Source organism: Phaethon lepturus, unplaced genomic scaffold (genome assembly GCF_000687285.1).
Source record: "Phaethon lepturus isolate BGI_N335 unplaced genomic scaffold, ASM68728v1 scaffold16039, whole genome shotgun sequence".
NCBI classification, from domain to species: Eukaryota; Metazoa; Chordata; class Aves; order Phaethontiformes; family Phaethontidae; genus Phaethon; species Phaethon lepturus.
In genome coordinates, this window is record NW_010562911.1 from 1 (window position 1) to 20,001 (window position 20,001).

Consider the following 20,001-nt stretch of genomic DNA (forward strand, 5'->3'; position numbering starts at 1 on the left):
CGCCCCGCGCCCGCCCCAGGGAGAGGCCGCGGGCAGCGTACAAAGGTTTAATGGGGTACAGTATGTACAGGCCGTGCCGCACGCGCAGCCACCGCGGTAGTAACGCGTTTCTCATTTACAATGACAGACTACAGAGAATGGCATTCCAGGTATAGATACAGAGTGTACAGGCTTGGTAAACGCGAACGGGGCTGGTTATACATTCTTTACAGTTACACCTTAAGGGGGGGGAAGAGCTCACAGGAGAAGAGCTTTTTTTTACTGCTGGAATGCTTAAAAAAGACCAAGTTCAGAGGGACACAGGGATAAAGAAAAAAAAACAGTTCACAGAAAAAAACCCCACACCTCTGCTTGAGAAAATTATGATTTCTAAGCCATTTCTATCAAAACATGGAAAATGTGAGATGCTGACAGAAAAGCAAGTGGAATTTTTTTCTTCCTTTATCATCTCCTTCCATGGGAAGAGAAACAAGAAAATACTGTATGCAGAGAGATAAAGCAAGCGCATGAAAGGCGATATACCAGAGTGGTACAGTCATCCTTTTCCCCGGTATTGCCTTTCTGGAGGTGTCGCTGTTTTAAAAATGTGCTTTTGTGCAAGCAAGACAGTGAGCCTTTTCGGCTTTCAGGCTGCACAAACAAGTGGCATAAACTCCAACTCAGGAAAAAAGTGTCCACCTGTGAATGGGCAGAAAGGCTAGTTTGCAAAACTAACTCTCAAAAATAGTTTGTGTATTAAATCATTTTTTGACTGTAAAAATATTACACTGTCCTTGGTAAGTACACATTATTTGTAATTCTATCAAATGGTCCTGTGTCATTTGAGATTCTCATGATCAAAATGCAGAGTTAACATCCACATTCTAAAATAGATGGCTGGAGAGAAGCACCAAAGTCCTGGAAACATCACAGCCAAACCCTATGCTTATCCTAGTTCTCACCTTTCTTTAGTGCTACAAAGTTTTTGCTCTATCCCGAACTCTAGCAATTTGGACAACATGTGTGTACTGATGTCATACTGCGACACAAGAGAAACTTCCTCTTATATGGGGATTTGCTGACAGCAGCTGGAAGGTCTGGTTGCATTTTCTAAAACTGTTTCAGCTCTGTATACAAACAGGTAAAAATATAAAACCCCACGGAGTGAAAAATGCAGTATTTTAATACAGGATCCTTTAACACACTAACATTAGATGCCATGAAGGATACAATCCAAAGCTTCTGAAGTCAGTGGAAAGACTGCCACTGATTTCAGGGAGTTCTTGGATTAGATCCTAATTGGCGAGGAGGCTGAAGTCTACAATGTTCTAACGAGCTACTGACACACACATTCAGACTGCAATACATGCAGCTTGTGGAAGCAAAGACAGACTTCTACCATCTACTGCCTTCACCCAAATTTGCAGGAACAAATTCTAGCATGTCTAATAATTCAGTGGCATGATTCGGTATGATAATTCAAAAATTTAAGTTTATGTTAATGTCACTACAGTGCATATAAATATGAAAACTTACAAACAATCAAAACAATACAGACCGGTAAGGAGACACCACATATACCATTTTAATCAACACGCAACGTAAGTAAATTACACCTCTGAAATCCAGATGCATTAGAATATATGTTGAGCTCCTTGACATTTGCCTTTCCAAGAGACTTTTGGAACACATGATCTAGCTCTGGCTAGGAAAAATATTATAAAAATCTTTCAGTGGGCTATCTCGTAAATCACTAAAAATCCATGTGAAAGATTATTTTAAACTGTGTTAGGAATCTACTGCTTTGTACCCCACTGATTAAGACCTGTTATATTTCATACCTATGGAGAAACATCAACAGGAATTGAAGCTTTCCATTATCTGGTACAGAGTAAAAGATGTTAACCCACAATGGAGCCTTGTTATACTCAGATTCACACTGTAATAAAAGTGGAAGTTTCCCAATATTACTGAGCAGAAGATTAGCGCTTGGTGGAGAAATTGATATGGAAATCCCTATTTTCAGAGTATTTGAGATAATCCTACTTTCATACTTTGTATTACTGAGGGATGAATCTTGCGAGTTAGAGGTCCTGGAGCACTGAGCCTGCTAGTGTCTGGTAGGACTAAGCCCTCAATACATTTCATGTCCCTTAATGGCATATTCATTTTTGCCGATGAGTAACGTATTAACACATGTATTGCATGTGACCTGAAAAAAGCTTCAATTAAATGCAGTTTACACTGGACATCCTAGCGTACCTAAAAGGATTGGGGAACAAGGCTGCAGGATCAGAAGTGACATACCTAGTCCCTAAAGCATTAAAACTCCAGAGCTGCTGAAGGGGGTAACAGAAGCTGTGGATCAGGCATGTCCCTTAACATAAACAGGCTGACACTGCTTCCCAGACAGACGAGAGTTGGGACTGCAGCAAAAATGGAGCTACTGGGAAAAAATTTTTTTGTCTACAGGAAGTCATCATGCAAAATTTGTCACAGATTTTTGCGGCTAGGAAGGAAAATACCAGTGGAGATTTGAAGTAAGTCTCAGACATTTTTCCAGCAGCATGGACTGAGATAGCAATTATGCCGTAAGACTTCAGGTAGCTTTACATTACAGCCAATCACACTATATACTGCCTGTCATGTAGGCTGCAAAAGAGAAATCTTTAGAAAAACCTATGTCTAAAGTGTATACTATACATAGCCATATCTTACATTGTCCCGTGTGTACACTGGGAATTTTTACTTTCTCTAAGATCTACTAAAACATTCACTGCTGTTAAATATTGCAGATTAGGAAGTATATTATCATTTCATAGATAGCTATTTAAAAACCAACTTACTAGAAATTACTACTTACAGGTGATATTCTTAAGTTTCTTATTATTCAGACTAAATGCACTCTTTAAATGGGCAGAATCTGCTTTTCCTAGCATAATTAGACCACACACGAAGCAAGTACTCTTTTGTAAGATTCTTCTGCTTGGAAAAACAATCTACCAGACAATTCTAAAATGTTATTAGCTTTGCAGCAATAATCATCCAGATTTGATGCACTATTACATATTTGATGCAAAATGATAAATATTTGAAATACCTCATTAAAATTTATCATGCCAGAAAGCTTAGTTTTACCATAGTTTACAGAAATTTTTTACCCAATTTTGCTTACCTTAGCCATCTCAGAGAAAAGCCAATTAATTTCCTAAATACATTTAAACAGCAGGTTAGCATAAAGCCACGGCTATTAGGATTGTTTACAAACTCAAATTGATACCATGTTAGCTAAAAATTTTCCTTAATCTGTCCATAGGGCAGACAAATAGAGCATATAGAATTGCATCAGCTGGTTTGGGGTTTCAGGTGATTACTATCTAGTTATTGAATAACCTGACACACAAGCATGTATCTACAGACACCATTTATACATGCACATCAGCAGAGTGGAGCTCACCATTGGCTAAAGCACACTATGTTGCTCCCCTCAGAATACAGCTGGAGACTATGCTCATTTGCTACTTTGCAGAAACGTGGTGAAATTCCTAGGTTTTCTTGTGCACACCTTAGTTTAGACAACATGTACACATACACGTCTTTACAGATTATTTAAAGGATACTGCTTCCTGATATAAAGGATTGATAAAATTTAGGGTGACTGCACTACAAGTGAGATTTTATATATTCAGTTTAGGGCTAATAGTGAGAACAGCAGAAAGAAAAAGGTAGCAAACAGCCTTTGTATGACTGTTCTACACAAACTCCATTGGCTCAATATCTACTTTCATGTCTCAAATTTCAAGTTTTGGTGTCAAAATACTACAAACAAACCCCACATCACATCCAGAAGGATTAAGTTTATTTTTCATGAAAGGTTCCACATGCTCATTTAAAAGTATACTTGCTGCACAGAATGTTTAATTTAAGAGGGAAAAAAAGGAAAATAGACTGCTCTTAGAAGTTTGGTCCTCCAGGATATACACCTATTGTGACTGACCCGCAGTCACTAGGATAAAGGCCTGCCTGGTGTTAAAGCTTCCACTGTGAAAGAGCTTACAAAAGAGCAGTAGTTACCATGTCTTGTTATTAACAGACCTCTAACCAGAGTCAGCGTAGGAACAAGATAATCTGTTAAATTATAGACCCACAAATAGAAGGACAAACCAGTAAGTCACTACCCAATTTACCTTCCAAAAAGTTCCAGAAAATGCAACACAGACCTTCTTGTCAGCAGCACAGTCTTTATGGCAATAGGCAGACAGATGAACAGTAGGGAATACTAAATAGCAAAGCTGCTCTGACCTTCCTGCCATCCGGAATCTGCAACGTACACAGCTACACTGATAACTTTATGAACTGCAGACAAACTTTGTACTTGCTAACAGGTGCTATTTTTATATTGAGCTAGCAGGTATTCCTTTTCCAAAACATTTTCTTCAGCTGCTGAGGTATACATACTGTAGAACATAAAACTCATACATTTCCCCAGCTACCACAATCTAAAGCTACATCAGAGTGGTCATTTTATCCAAACTATCTAACAAAATGCATATAATTCATTCTGTTAAAGTAAAAAAAGACTTGCACTATAAGGATCAGGTTCTTTGCCTTCTTGACACTTAAGACTTCTGGGAATCAGACTGCTGGAAACGGTTTAGCTTCTCTGGATTATTTGATGCCATTTGAGAAAAATCACGAAAAATGTCCTGATAAATTTCATCTCCTAGGTAAAAAAAGAAAAGGGAAATGGTTTTAAACATTTGTGATAGTTATTGTCACCCACCATTGCACAAATGCCCTACTGTGCTACCGATTACTCTATAACACTTATTCATGTATAAAGATTGCTTATAGATGAAATGATGCTGATGTGAACTTTTTGGGACTGTTTACTTGCATGCACGTTCTGTAGAAGCAAATTAAACAAAGCCAAACTATACCTTGAAATAGTACCTCACAGGCAGCCACAGAGGAAAGTTCAGAGTTAGAAAGGAAAAAATCAAAGCATTTTAAAGCAATGTAAAAAGAAAAAATGTTTATTAGCTATTAAAGAATAAAATCCTTGTTTTTGCAAGGAAGTGGTAACCAAGATTCTCTTCAGAGAAGTAGACTTGTGGCATAAATAAAGATTTACTTGAAAACAGAGGTCATAAGTCTTACAGCCAGACAGAACTCTCCATGAAATTAAGAATCAGCAAGCAATAGTATAAAAAAAAAAGCAATCCTAAGTAGACAAATTATTGTTCATAAATCCTTTTGGTCTATTACTTCAGCAAATAAAATTTTTACATGCATTACTGAACATAATTTACATCTTTTCATTTTATCTATGTGTGATGATACTTTCCTTAAACATCTTTCATTTGTTTTTTTTAATCTTCACCCTTTGTGCTTAAACACAACCCAACTACTAGTACATATTCCAAAATGAGGGATGGCAGCAATTTCCACCAGGACTGTCACCCTCTCCCTCCCTGTCTACACAGGAAACCACATTCAGGAATGATTACTTCTTGAGTAATTGCCAAGTCATTCTTCTGCCACTTTAAAATAGACATTTCATCTGCTGCAGCATTTTGGGCCTTGAGTTCAGGTTTCATTTTAAAACATTAACCATACCCTATTGCCTTCAAAGGGAATTAAATGCATAAAAACATTTGATCTGGTCAGAAACTATGCAGCCATCCAAATTTTACTGTCTTCCCAACACAGATGACCACACAAGATCTCATCTCTGGAAACATTCAAGGTCAGGTTGGACAGGGCTCTGAGGAACCTGATCTAGTTGAAGATGTCTTCAGCAGGGGGGGGTTGGACTAGATGGCCTTTGAAGGTCCCTTCCAACCCAAACTATTCTAGGATTTTATCATCCCAGTACTACTGTTCCTTGCTGACAGCTTGATTAATAGCATGACAGAGAAATCAACCCAAAGTTTCTCTCATCATCTATGTTGAACATGAAGGTTTTTTTTTTCCCAATATGATTGCAGAAGTATTATTCCACTGCTTTTTTCCAAGGGCAGTTTTAAAAAGGATTTTTTTGTGTTTACAAGTTTATGCTACAGTGAAAAGTTAACACTGAAGTTTTTCCATCTTTTAATGCACATTTCCAATATTAGAACTATTATTCTTTTGGAGATGAGACTCCATTCATTTGAAAACACTTTCAGAAATTATACCCGACCTCCCAGAAATACTTAACATGCATGGCATGTGGGTTTACATAACAATGTAATTACAATTATTCCCAGACTTTAAAAGATAAATACATTCGATACTGCTCTACTAGGAAAAGTCAGTTTCAGTGAAATTCCTTTTTGTTTTTCAGATTTAGTTTCAAGTATGTTCTAGAGATGAAGCAGGCACAGGACACATTTTACTGTAAGTTTCTGATAACTGCCTGTGCTGGGAGAGAAGGACAGAATGAAGGCAGTTCTAACATTCACCAAAAGAACAGCTATGAAAAGCACAAATCAGAATCGAGCTTGTATGATAAAAGCAATTATGCTTTTAAAGTGGAAGTGGGTTCCCCTGGTGAACTAGTACTGTAGTTCAAGTTGCCACATTTGGTTCTTTCAAATTAACTTGAAAGAAAAAAACAAAAGTTATTTTTGCAAGGTACATTGTGGCTCTGTTTTTGGCTTTGTTACGTAACAAAAATATTACATACAAAAATAGACTAAAATAAAGTGCCCCTTTAGTTTGTATGCTGCATTAAAATACTTAATACTGTAAACCTTGTAATTATTTTAAAATCCTACTTTAAAATTGAATTCTGGAAATTCCCTTTCCAAGCAATGTTTTCCCTAAAGTGCAGATTTTATGTACAAAAATACTATAACACTGCTTTACCATTTAACACCAGAATAACTCAAAAGGCACACATCATACATCCAAGAAAAGATAGGAAGAAAAAAATAGCAATACTAATATCAAATAGTTAGCAGACACACAGTAGCACCAGAAGATGAGCACTCAAGTATTATATGCGAAACAGTACAATGGTGCATATGGCTTCTACCATCAGAAATGAACTTTCTGTGGAACAAGCTAGTTTCAGGCTGTTTCCATTCTAGGAATATTTTGGAAGACCTTCTGTACCTTGCAAAGCAATATATACATTCTCTCAGTAGCTCAAACCAGCCAGGTATGTTTAGATTAGAAATGTTGATGCCATTAGCTACATTTGTAATTGTTTATCAACCACATTACTGAAGCAGAGAATTAAGCAAAACTCATACATTGGTATTTACCCTCACATGGCTCCCAAACATACAATTGTGTTGAAAATCCTTATTTTCTTCTAGAATCATAATTTTGGAAAAGAGGAGTTCTAAAACAAGGGCAGCACAGCTAATTTAACATGTATACGCAGTGAAAAAAACCTGCCCTCTCTACAACCATGTAAAGGTACCGTACCTTGTGATAGGAAAGACAGGTTTTGTGCTTACACTTACACATTTACATGACCCTTCCGTCAGGCTAGCAGATATTAATATATAAAACACTCAAATATTTACTTCAACTTTTAAAAGAGACTTTGGCAAGTCTATCCAAAGATACAGCAAGATCTCCTGGCCGGGACACTGTGCTACAGCTTGCGGCCCGAATTTCAAAAATTACTCTGACAATACCCTCCTCCTGATTTTGGGCAAGCTCTATCCCTTGTGACAGCTCTACTTTCCATTGTCAATCTTGCCTGTTTACAAGGACCAGATACGATCCGTAAAATATCTTGATCAGATTGTATCACCTGCAGTCTCTAGATTCTACTGTAATACAAACTGATAAAAAGGTCAAGATATTTTCAATGAAAGACTTGTCCAGCTCTTTATTTCATCTACCTAACTGAAGAATCTGTCTAAAAGAGTATTTTAAACAAGATGTCATGGGAAAATAGTCTCCCCCATCTCCAGTTTAAACACATTCATATTTTCATGTAAGTAGTGCCTATATTTGCACTAAACGTTTTACTAAACATTTCTAATGTTCAGTAACCAACTGAGGCTTTTTGTACAAACTATACAAACATGTTTTCTGGTTTGTAATAATTTTGGATTTGTGACAGGTCAATTAAATGATCTAAAATATTCACTTATGATTTAGCACAGAGCTTTTGAGACAGAACACTTACCTCCCTTAAAACAAAGGCATTTTACTATTTGAAACTGATAGTTATTATTTTTACCTCTTAAAAACGAGGACACTCAAAAATACTTCAGTATTTGCTACCTTCAGCCTGTCAGTGAAGTAGTATGCATTGTATCAGAAAACAGCTTTACATTCAAAATGGCCAAATAGGCAATACACTTTTTTCATGTATGTAGCCTGCTGCATTTTCTGAGTGGGGAATTCTTCCTCATTTAAGCTCATAATCAAGTATATACTTTTAAATTATCTGTTGCTCTGCCAAAGAAAGCATTTGAATGAGTGTCTATAGTACTTTTATTGTTTTAATTTTAATTTCCTAGAAGATTTAAGAGTAGATGTTTTTCAAATTTATTTTTAAGGAGAAACTCAATAAATCGTGTTTATTTAATAGAGTTCATCTGGGATATTGACATAAGACTCAGTATCGCCCTTTGAGCATATTCCAGCCCCAATCTGGTAAAAGACTTACGAATCAGTGGAAAATACGTAAGGGCTTTATAGGAGTGAGTCAAGAGTACTTGGCACTCAATCTTAAAAGTACGGTTTGCCTTTCACTACTGCCAGGTACAGCGGTGTGTTTTTAGCTGTCTACCTTGACAATCAGGTGTGCCTTCGTTATTGATATTTACATGAGATTAAACTACATTCCTATGGAAGCATACCATAATAGAAGAAATGGCTTGCATAAATATCACATCAGAACATAGTGTAAATTGGTACTGAGTGCCTGAGAATAATATTATTCATTAAATTTTCATATTCATTATATATATTGAACACATTCATTAAATATAATTTGTTACTTTCTTGTACCATTTGGCTCAAATGGATGACAATTTATTTCTTTTTTTAAATCAAACGGTAAGATACCGTGCATACAAAAATACATACTTAGGAATGACTGTTTTGGTTTTTACTTGTATCTTAACAAATAAAAATATTTTAAAATAAAATTTGAGGAAAAAATACTTTCCTATTTCTGTCTGGAGTTATTTTGAAATATTTGATGTACATTTTTACATTGGCGTGCAAGCATTTTTTCTTAAAAAAACAAAGAGGGGACCATTCCATAGGAAAGAGAATGGTATCCTGTAATAAGACGAACTCCTCAACTGTATCTGAGCAACCTGGGCCAGAAGGCTGCTACTAAATAACATCAGCTAAATCCTAACAGTACGTGAATTTCAATGGAACATCAATATGTTAACTGAGGACAACTACCAGCAAAAGAGGTTGGTAATGCCTGTAGTAATATACACTACTATAATAATGTACTTAAACACTTTCCTTTTAGGTCCCCTAAATAATCTGACAAAATCACACCAGTGAATTTCAATGAAGCTTTAACATGTGTTGGTTGTTTATAAAAAAAAACATTATGAAGCTATCTTAAATTTCCTTCAGGTCCTAAGAATCTAATTGTAAACTGATAAATTCCTGAATACACTTTTTATACTGCATTTCAGTATGGTTATTAGTAGAGTATTGACCTGGCTGTCCATAGAGTCCTTCCGATTCACGCATTTCTTCATTCATCCTTGCTAAACGCAACCTATGATTTAAGAAACAAAAAGAACAATGTCATCTTTAAAGCACTAGAAAAGGCAGCAATTCAAGAGCTACAATGCACTCCTGAACCTCATGCCAATGAGGTCATCTATAGATAGTGTCCTCTCTCTGATTTTAATTTGCTCTCCCTGTTTTTATGTAAAGGAATTTTAGCATTTCTTATATTTTTAAATTGAAAAAATAAGAAAGCCTAGTTACCTAGTCAAAAACAGAACGTACAACTTACAATGTTACAATATCTGCATTTGCAGCTTCTACTGCTATACTCAATGGATCTTTCCCATCTTCATCAGTGGCATGCTGGTTTGCTCCTCGTTTTAGGAATAAACACACTTGCCTGTTTAGAAAAAGCATTTAAGAATAATTTTCACAACAATAAAGGAAAAAAGCAAATAAATTCAAGCTGGATGCAATGTATTTGGCTTAAATCGCCAAAAGTCTCTCAAACGTATCAAAACAGTGCTGATCATCTAAAACAGCTAAGATGTTAACACAGTAGCAAGCAAAACCTTTAATTATTTAATCCACATCAGAAAGGTAGCCTAACTCAAATCACGCTATGGCTGCAAGGAGTTGAACTCTTCAGAAGCAAAACTCTACCTTCCTGTATCATCTTCAGTTGTAGAACCAAAAAACCTCATCCCTTTCACTGCAACAGACGAGAACCACTGAGCAGGAAAGAATACAGTTCACAGGTGCCCGATTTACCCAATAGAAACTGATCTCATTTTTCTCTGCTATTGTAATTCATCTTTATAAACAGGGCATACTGCCTAAGCCCTGACTAAGCTTACATCTTAAGGTCTCCCAGGTTGTTGTGTTCTATTTAGAATTCATGCATGCAAAGAGTTTAGTTGCACCATCAACGAGACCATTATGTCCTCATTTCAACTGAGCTGGACAGGGTTTCAGTTAAAAGCCATGATTCCAAAACTCAAGACGTAATGCCATCCAATTTGAAATGATGTACACTCTCAGTGCAACACACAGGTGGGATAAGTCAGAGAAAGCCTTGGCCCTCACACACCGCTATTTCTCTTATTTGTATCATATTTCTTAAGAAAACGAGAAAAATCTCATGAGTCTTCACCAAAAGTTCATACTATTTCAAAGCATTATTAAATACAGGTTTTTACAAAATGGACCAAAGTGTGTTTATAGTTGTGTGTTTTGCTAGCAGAAAAGACTGCTAATTCAAAATGTTATTTCCTCTCTCTCCACAAAGTTTAAGAAACACCTAGATCACCTGAAATATATTAAATTGACAGAATATTTGGGGAAGTGAAGAAACTTCACATTAACAATGATAGTAAAGGATGGCCATTTACAAATTCTGGAACAGTGAATTACCCAGTATGTCCTAGAACCGTGGCATGGTGCAGGGGTCCTCTTCCTTTCATGTCCCTGATGTTCACATTGGCCCCATTCTGCAGCAAGAATTCACAAGTAACCAACGAACCCTATGGAATAAAAGCAAAGAAATAATTCAGCACCAGATCTCTAGGATAAGAGCCAAACCTGTTCTGCCTTCTTACCACTGAGTCATGTGGCAAAGGAAACAAAAGGGATTTGCTTCCATAGCAAATTTGAACGCTACTAAGTTATGTAATTCCAAACAAAGCATTAACAGCGAAAGAAACAACTTTGAGAGATCACTGTAAAAACAACTTCAAAATCAAATTATAATTCATGAACAAAGCAAGCAGTTCAAAGGGAACAATGATACAGAAATATACCTATTATTCCCCTTCCCCTCCTCCCGCATCAGTCGGTGCTGGTTATGACATACCCCTCGCACTGCCTGAATGAGTGGTGTTGCTTTGTTTTCTTCTATGTTGACCCAGTTTACTTCAGCTCCATGGGCCAATGCTTCTGCCATATCAGGAAGATTCTTCTCAAAGGCAGCTCGATACAGCTGCAATCCTGGACTAGGCTGTTTGGAGTCACAGAACACAGAAGACTCTCGCTTGTCTCTTTCTGAAAAGAAAAAAAAAAGCTTATCTGTAATCCCTGTTTTTATAAGGTATCTTCTGGAATTCTGACCCCAAAATATAATTTCTCTGGCATAAGGTAGCTCAGGTTTTGCAGAATGTGGTGCATTGTTGCCCCATTCTGTCTGGAGAACTCACAGATGCCTTTAGCTTATTCTAGCATTCAGGCATGCCCACTTCACAGAATGATTACTGCCCAGAATTACTCCATATTCTGGCACATATGAGTATCCTTCAATCTATCTATTCCATGTCATTTCTAAGAAATTATTTTAGGTTAGAAATGTGTTTTATCCTACACTGCAAGATATGAATAAAACTAATTTCCTGCAGAGATGTAGTCATACAAATATATCTTTATCTGCAACAGCTTGATACACCTGAATATAAGGCTAATTCTGTTCTGGTCTAGTTTTTGTTAAAAGATACCATTGTCATTCACCAATTCTCACTGTGGCTATAATCTTTTGGACTGAAACATAATCTTTCTTTTCATCTCAATAAGAGTAATACAGAGTGAAGTCTGGGAGATAAAGACATTGTTACATACAAGCTTTCATGAATTACTGCGTCGTAGAAACACGATGCAGTACACGAAAAGATCCAAGCCTGCATGCTGCTTGCCTACAAGAAACAGCCGTGAACTACTGCATTTAAAACCTACTTCAGAAGAAAGTTTTGATGTAGAAGAGTAAACTTGCTTTATAAATAAATGTTTCAGATATTTTGACAAGCCATACTCAAGACATCTGTCAGCCCTGGATGCTAATATTAGATAGCACGTAATTTCATCAATCAATTTATAAAACTTTGAGTAAAGAGGGGGTACTGTTTAAAGACATGGTCAATTCCATGTAGAGTGGAAAACAGAAAAATCAAGCAAGAATGCTCAAACACCACATAAAAGCCTATTATCTGTGACTTAACAGGAATTCCATCTCTAAGGATTTAACTATTTTTAAAAGGATTATGCATTTCTGTGGAAACCTGTCTGTATCAAAATGTAACATTGCGTGCTCTGCCAAAAACCAAAGTTCTGGCTCAGTATCATCCGACTGGAAAAAACATAATTCTCTGAACTTATTTAGAATTATTCAGTGTCATTTTTGCTACCAACCCAGGAAGAGAGAAAGGTCACTCAAGAAATTACCTTTGTTAAAAATATTTCAGCCTGCCAGGATAGAAGAGACATGAATTGTATCACCAACTACTAATCTCTGATAAGAACATGCCACCAAGAAGTGATTAAATTTTCATCTTAAAGTGCAAAGGCTAACGCACCTGGTTCATACAAACTGTTAGCTGACATAGTAGAGGCAAGGTGTTCTCTGCTGTCATCAGTACTCTGCTGGATCCCACTGTCACTGCTTTGTACTGTTTTGGGGAGAAACTGTAATTACTATGCAGACCGTAGGTTACCTACTCTTCACAGATACCATGATAATAAAGCAAGCTCTTATACTTGGTCCTGAATACATATTTTTTATTAATGACTAGTAATTATTCAATATTCTTAACATATCCATAGAAAAATACGAAGTCATATATTGCAACCATAACATTTATAATAATAATAAATGTCAAAGAGTATAAGAAAGGAAGAGATCAGGATAAGTAAAAAAGCTTAAATTATTTCATGAAAACACTAAGCAATGCAGTAGCCTGGAGACAATGGATCAAAAGCAGGGAGATGGCCACAACATGCAATGGATCACTAGTGCAAATACTGAACACGCCACAGCTGTAGTACTTACTACTACGTAGTTTTGAAGAGGTATCAAAGTAGGAGAAGAGTGAATCTAGTTCATCAGGACAGAACAGAGACTCCCGTCTCGCCTCGTCGCTACTTACAGCAACCGCTGGGACATGCAAGTTAGCAAAGCACAAAGCAGGCAGTAAGGAAAGGATAGGGCAGGAAAGAACGTTATTGGAAAAATTAAAAAGGATGAAAATACGGAGGAAAGAAGGTGGTTAATATGTTTCTGAATGATAAGCATCCCCAATCCAAATTCTTCCCCACCTAAAGATGCACATCTCTGAACAAGTCTTTTCTCCCTTGTATTTCTGAACTAGGCTATGACCTATTAAAGGACAGATTCCAATTTCTCTGCATGAGGCAGGAAGTTAATTAATACAAAAATATGTTACTTTAAAAAGAACATGTGTAATACAGCTAAAGAGAGAAGTGTGTAAATACCTTTTTGGAATGCCACACCTTGCTCCCTAGGGCCACTGTGCCTTTTCTCTTCCTGACTTTGAGGCAAAACTTTTGTTCCAGATTCAAGCAGAGATACTGATGCAGGCTGCTTCTCTACAAACTTTCTTTCCACATATTTTGCTCTGATGTATGCCTCCTTCTCCTGCCTGTTATATACAAAATCCCTGGAGTTAGAAAGCTAATATTTTAATACTTTCATGTATTAAAAGAACATCCATTTCATACTAAAGCCAGTAACCAAAGTTGTAGTTTGGCATTGCACATAAGACACGTTTATGACACATTTTCAGAAAGGTGAAAGTTTGGAAGGGACCTACAATGATCATCTAGTCCAACTACAACTTCTTGGTATTAATCTATGATATATGTTTTACACAGTTAATAACCAATTAATATAGCATACATTTAGTTTCTTAGGTAAAATATAAATTGCAACATTTGTTAAAGGAACATCAAGATTGCACAAGCACACCATACATAAGCCTCAGGTAGGCAGAGCCACCAGTTCCATAATGCATACTGAAATACTTTTTCTTGTAACCTGAGGTTATAATCACACACATACCAGTTGTAGCAAACTGATGAAAGGGGCTATAAAAGTATTACTACTCAAACTGCTGAAAAGCAGTTACCACTAGAAGGAATATCTAGCAAATCTCCTACATCGTTATTTTATTGTCATTGTCTCCAAATCGCCAACACTTTATAAAATGCTTTTTTCTATAAACGTGCCTGAGAGCAAGCAGTACAGACCTGGAAAGCTGGTAAAAAAAAGTTTTAAAAAACATCTCATGCAGCAGAGCAAAACATTAGGAAACTACCTCCAAATGGAAATTAGCATCAAAGAAATGGAAGACAGCAGTATAATCATTAGAGCTCTGCTGCTTTACAGCAACCTTCATGTACAATGTAGGCAGAAAGAAAAGAACATTCTGGGGATCAAGGAGCAAAAGTCAAACTCAAGAACAAAGTCACTGTAAACAAAGGGCACAGCCACAGGCTCCTTCCAGGAGCACTCATAGACCAAGTACAGCTGGCTGAGATGGTACAAAGTAGACAGGAAACAAAATCAACATGCTCACGTTGATAAGACAAAGCAGGTTGCTATAGAGTTGTCACCAAAAGGAGGGAATGAGATCAGAAAAAGAACAAGTGAACAAGAGAAGACGAAAAGGACCAACAGAAGGAATACCCAATAAAGACAAAGAGTGAGAAAAGGAGGAGAGCAAAACAGACTGGTGGTAAGGGGAAACGAAGAGTAAATCAAAGGAGTGTTACACTATTAAGTGGCAGCATCTTTTAAAGCTGGAAGCTGAAGGAAGCAACAAGAAAAGGAAGAGGCACTGCAAGTAAATTACTACCTTTGGCTTCCAGGTTGTGGCTTCTTCACTCCCACTTTTTCCAACTTCGCTTCATATATTCTATTTATAACATCGTTTCCCAATTCACACATAAGCTATGAAGCAAAATAAATAAATTCAAATACAGTTGAAAAAGGCTTTATCTACCTACGTTTTTAACCTCACTCAGCCTATTTTTACAACTTAGTATTTTCACTGGTAAAAGTACACTTACAGAAATAAGCATGGGTTTATATCAGGATAATGAAGCCATCAGTGAATAGAGAGCCCAAATTTTGAGTAAGATAGCAAAAAAAAAAGTACCACTCCCTTCTGAAAAAGGACCACATAAATGGCCATATGTCATCCAAGAATCTTTTTTGTGCAATCAGAATGACATCTGCAGGCCTCATTAACAAAGGTACTCTTTTCTACCAGCTTTGCCAGTAGCTATTCTTACCCCATTGGCAAGAGACAATTCCATCAATTCTATTCCACCTTATCTAGACATTTTTGCTAAACCATAATCTATTATGTCTATACAAAAAGATCAAAGACAAAAAATAGCCTGCAGATACTACTTGAAGGAGGATTTAGCCCATAAAGTCCAACTTACTGATGTCAGTGAACAGACTTCTTGCTTCTAATACCAGGTAGAATATTCAGCTCTGGTGTTCACATGAATGGGACAAAGGGTGTAGTTTTGGGGAATTTTTGTTTCCTCAGCATGAACACATTGATATTAAAATTATTTAAGGTCAAACCACAGGAGAAACTCCCCTACTCACAATGTCTTTTGATTGTTCAGAATACAGAAGCAATACTTAAGTATCAAAACAACACAGCTAGAAACAAATGCTTTGCATCAGTTACTTAGCTGCTCACATGTATCCATGCGTGAGTTCCTATTTCAGTATTTCAATGTCACATAGTTTTCATAACTGTGTTTCAAGCTAGAATTTTGGCACACACATAGCACACATGAGCACTTGCGTGAATGTTCTGCTATAAGCCAGCAGGAGCACAAAATTAAGATCTCACTGTCAGAGTCGGCATCTGAATTTTCAAGTATGATCATGCTTTAGGCTGATACAGCACTTCCAAAATTTTTCTATATATGATTGGTCTGTAAACAGATTTCCATTTTTATATGTTGAAAGTATCAGAGGAAACTTACTACTCAAAGTGCATTTGTGAACCCAGAAGTGTCATACATTGACCTGACTGACGAGTTTGTCCACAAGAATGACTATTGCTACTGCCTGTATTATAAGGTGTGAATTAAAAAAAAACAAACCAGACAACTATAAGCACTTTCAAGTAGAAAAACTAAGACATGCACTGCATACAAATGCAAGTGTTTCCTGCCTTGAACTTCCTGATGCAGTGGCTTTAGAATAACAATCTAGTACCAAATAGAAAGTTGTTTCAAAAATACTATCATACCTTTAGAAGTTCAGGTTCCCATGAATCCAGCGTTAAAGATCTTACTTTTGAAAAGTGGACTCCCAAGCTCCTAAGCAGCATGAAAGAAACATATTAACCTGTAACTGCATGCTGTGTCTTACCTCAGACATCTTACATTAATTTATGCAAATAAAGCAGTTACCTTAATTCTCTTTACAAACAGGGGTCTCTAACCTTGCTTCAATATGCTTTTAAGAGGCAAACACCACCCTTCCTAATTAAGTCAATCCACAACTCAAATATAGTTCTGAAGAGTTCCCCAACCTGTGTATCCCAGAGCACTCAATGCACAGCGTGATTCCTAGGTTGATACTGGCCCAGCGAGGATCTGCCAAACCACAATCACAGCAGGCAGCATTACCAGGAATACACTGAACTCGCTGTAGAGCACTTTCTCCCTTTAACAACTTCTCTTTTGTCTCACTGCCAGATTCTAGGCTTCCAGTAGAAGGGGATGATTTCTTTTCCTGTTTCTAAAAAACAGAAACAAAAGACACACACACACACTAAATTAATGCAATAAGAGTATTGCTTTACAATAAAGTGTCCTACAGATACTGACAGTACACTAGATTCCTAGAAAAGTAACTTCTGCATTTAAGGCCAAGGAAAGCCATAGAACTGAAAAAATGTTTAGCTTTTTAGAAGAAATATAGAACTTAATATAGAAGTATCCAATAATCATATGAATTTTAATCACACTAAAGAAAAATCTCATCAAAACATATAGGCCAAAGTAACATTAGTAAAATGGAGTGAAAGACAGATTAGATATAAATCATAGCCTTCAAAATTTCATTGCATTTCCACTGGAAGACAAGCAAGGGATTCTTTTTTTCCTCCCCTCTCATAAAAAGAGGTTTTCCCTACTTTTAATTTTCAGGATCTAAAAAAGGGTGGTTGTTTGTTTGGTTTTTAAACTCACCTCAGATTCATCCCCTTTCTCTCTATATGCTGTAGCAATACTGGTCTGAACAGCCTTAATCCATGCTTGTCGCAGCTTTTCCGAGTCAGCCTGAAGCATGCAGCTTCTGTGGCAAATACATGTGTACTCACATTCAGAGAGATTGACCAAGCAGCTAACATCAAACAACACATCATTCAATAAAATACAGACTCTTGAGAAATTTTCTTGCTATCACCATAAGTATATTGTTTAGTAGGCATCATCTAATAAACCCATTCATTTGGGGATAACAAAGCAGCTGACCCTTTATAAATTGCAAATTCCTTGTTTCAAAACTATTTCCAGTAATACTAAAACATGTAGATAGGACTCTTCAAATGACCCAGAGAATGGCTTAACTTCCTATTCCCTTTTTTTCCTTATTCCAAATTTTTCAATTATATATCCTCACATGCAATTTACCTCCATGCCTAATTACACAAGACACAGGTATCAGTCCTTGAAAACACAGTTTGTTCACTGAGATCAAGAGAAAATTATTTTAAAGCTCTCTGACAAAGAATGAACTACTTTTCACATCAACAGCCAAAAGAAAACAGGTCATGAAGTATAAACTGTTCCAACACTAGTGGGCTGAAAAAATATAGGCAAGCAGGAGCAAAATGCATGTTGAAGTGAACCACAACTGAGGATGCAAACATTAGGACAGCAATCTATTAAGGGGGAGAAATGTAAGTAGGAGTGGGCAGTATAGATACCATCCAAACCTAAAATCAGCATTGACCTTATATGAAAAATTTAAATATGGTCACATCTCAACTTCATTAATGAGAAACCCATGTCTTGCGCCCTGGTTGCGGGAAGACTGCCACACTTCTCCAAATATAACCAATACACTGCACTGCTACAGATGAAAAAATTTTATTTGGTAGTTTCATTTAGGGCATTCTGAAATGCAATTTAACACTACTGAGGTGATAACTTGTTAATATGTTTCTCTCTCATTGCACCAATCAGAAATTTGGAGAAACTGAGATCTATTTTCTACGCTACTAAGCGGCTTGCTAGTATCAGCTACTGCCAACCCACAACAGCTCCCCAACCACAGGCCATTTATGCATAAAGCACAAGAATGCATGTTTATTTTAATGCCAAAAGTAAACTAAATACTAGGAACACTTCTCACAGCATCACTTACTCTTAGCCAAAATTTCAGAAAACAGAATTGTTCAGATACTTTTCCTGTTCTGATCTATCCCAAGAGAAATGCTAATCTTGCATTTCAAGATGACTGAATGTAATGATTTGTTTTATTTTTAAATAAACATGCTCCACCACTTCTACTTACTTTGTTGGAGAAACCACCTCAAAACAGAAACGCCTTTCTATGTCCTCACAGTGTTTAACTGTGCAAAGCCGCAAGTCTTCAACAACTACTGTGGGATTATCCTAAGAGACAAAAATTAACAAAACAAGTCACATAGAATTAAACTATAAATAATTATTAGCAACTTTATTATCTTTCCTCTATGTGACTTGTTTACACATTGTTTTTCCCTTTAAAAATAAAATTTTAAATAGGTTGAACATGAGATACTTAGTAGGAAATATTTGGATAAATTTTATTTTTTTATTTTATGAAAACTTAATACAAACTTTGGAGAATTCCTTTTCATCTACAATCTAATTTACTAAATAATCAACACCCTAAACAACAGTATTCGAAGGAGTGCAAAGATACTTTCTAAGTGTTAGCTCACGAACTGAGAAGATCATAACTAAATCAGCAGTATTATAAGTGCCAAGTAAAAAACCCTGACATTGGATGCAGTGGTCTTGAAAATTTGATTCAATTCATAAGAATTCTATTCTAAGCTAACAGCATTTTAAAGGTGCTTTAAAAAAAAAAACAACATAAAAACATAATTGGAATTCACAAACACAAAATGCCCAACTCAAATGCGCTTACACAAACTCAACTGATTGTTTCCTTTCCAACCACAAAAATGAAGACCCTTGATTTGATAGCATCGGATAACAAGGAACAGCCTCTGAACTTGGTTTGTTAACGCTGAAGGGAAATGAACTGTCATAAGCTCTACCCTCTTTTTTGAGTTCTCCATACAGTTCTCTAGTTTTTTCTGACACAAGAACAGTTACAGCTATGTGGTTGAAAAGCAGATTCGAGAATAGTAAACAAAGGAGCACAGGCCCCAGTGTTGATTGAAAAGGCTGCCCCAAGCTGTAGAAGCCAGAGTTGCACTTGCTGCTCTAACACAACTGTACTCCCCCACCAGCAAAAAGAGAGATACTGGCTGCTGAGCCACCTTGCATTCTCAGTATTAAATACATGTACATAGCATCCCTGACTGTTTCATA

General features: G+C 36.6%; 1 protein-coding gene across 1 annotated transcript in view; it reads right to left on the reverse strand.

Annotated features, from left to right (window-relative positions):
- Positions 1-4,282: 4,282 nt before the first annotated feature.
- The window catches only part of ACAP2 (ArfGAP with coiled-coil, ankyrin repeat and PH domains 2), a 46,432-nt gene continuing 30,713 nt past the window's right edge, over positions 4,283-20,001 (reverse strand). Inside the window, exons 11-22 of the mRNA XM_010294443.1 lie at positions 18,971-19,071; positions 17,641-17,746; positions 16,980-17,188; positions 16,695-16,764; positions 15,270-15,364; positions 13,888-14,054; positions 12,972-13,064; positions 11,489-11,676; positions 11,050-11,159; positions 9,926-10,036; positions 9,621-9,682; positions 4,283-4,702 (exon numbers count right to left, since the gene is read on the reverse strand). Coding sequence (XP_010292745.1) covers positions 4,599-4,702; positions 9,621-9,682; positions 9,926-10,036; positions 11,050-11,159; positions 11,489-11,676; positions 12,972-13,064; positions 13,888-14,054; positions 15,270-15,364; positions 16,695-16,764; positions 16,980-17,188; positions 17,641-17,746; positions 18,971-19,071 — 1,416 coding nt within the window. The 3' untranslated portion in view covers positions 4,283-4,598. The remainder of the gene's footprint in view (positions 4,703-9,620; positions 9,683-9,925; positions 10,037-11,049; positions 11,160-11,488; positions 11,677-12,971; positions 13,065-13,887; positions 14,055-15,269; positions 15,365-16,694; positions 16,765-16,979; positions 17,189-17,640; positions 17,747-18,970; positions 19,072-20,001) is intronic.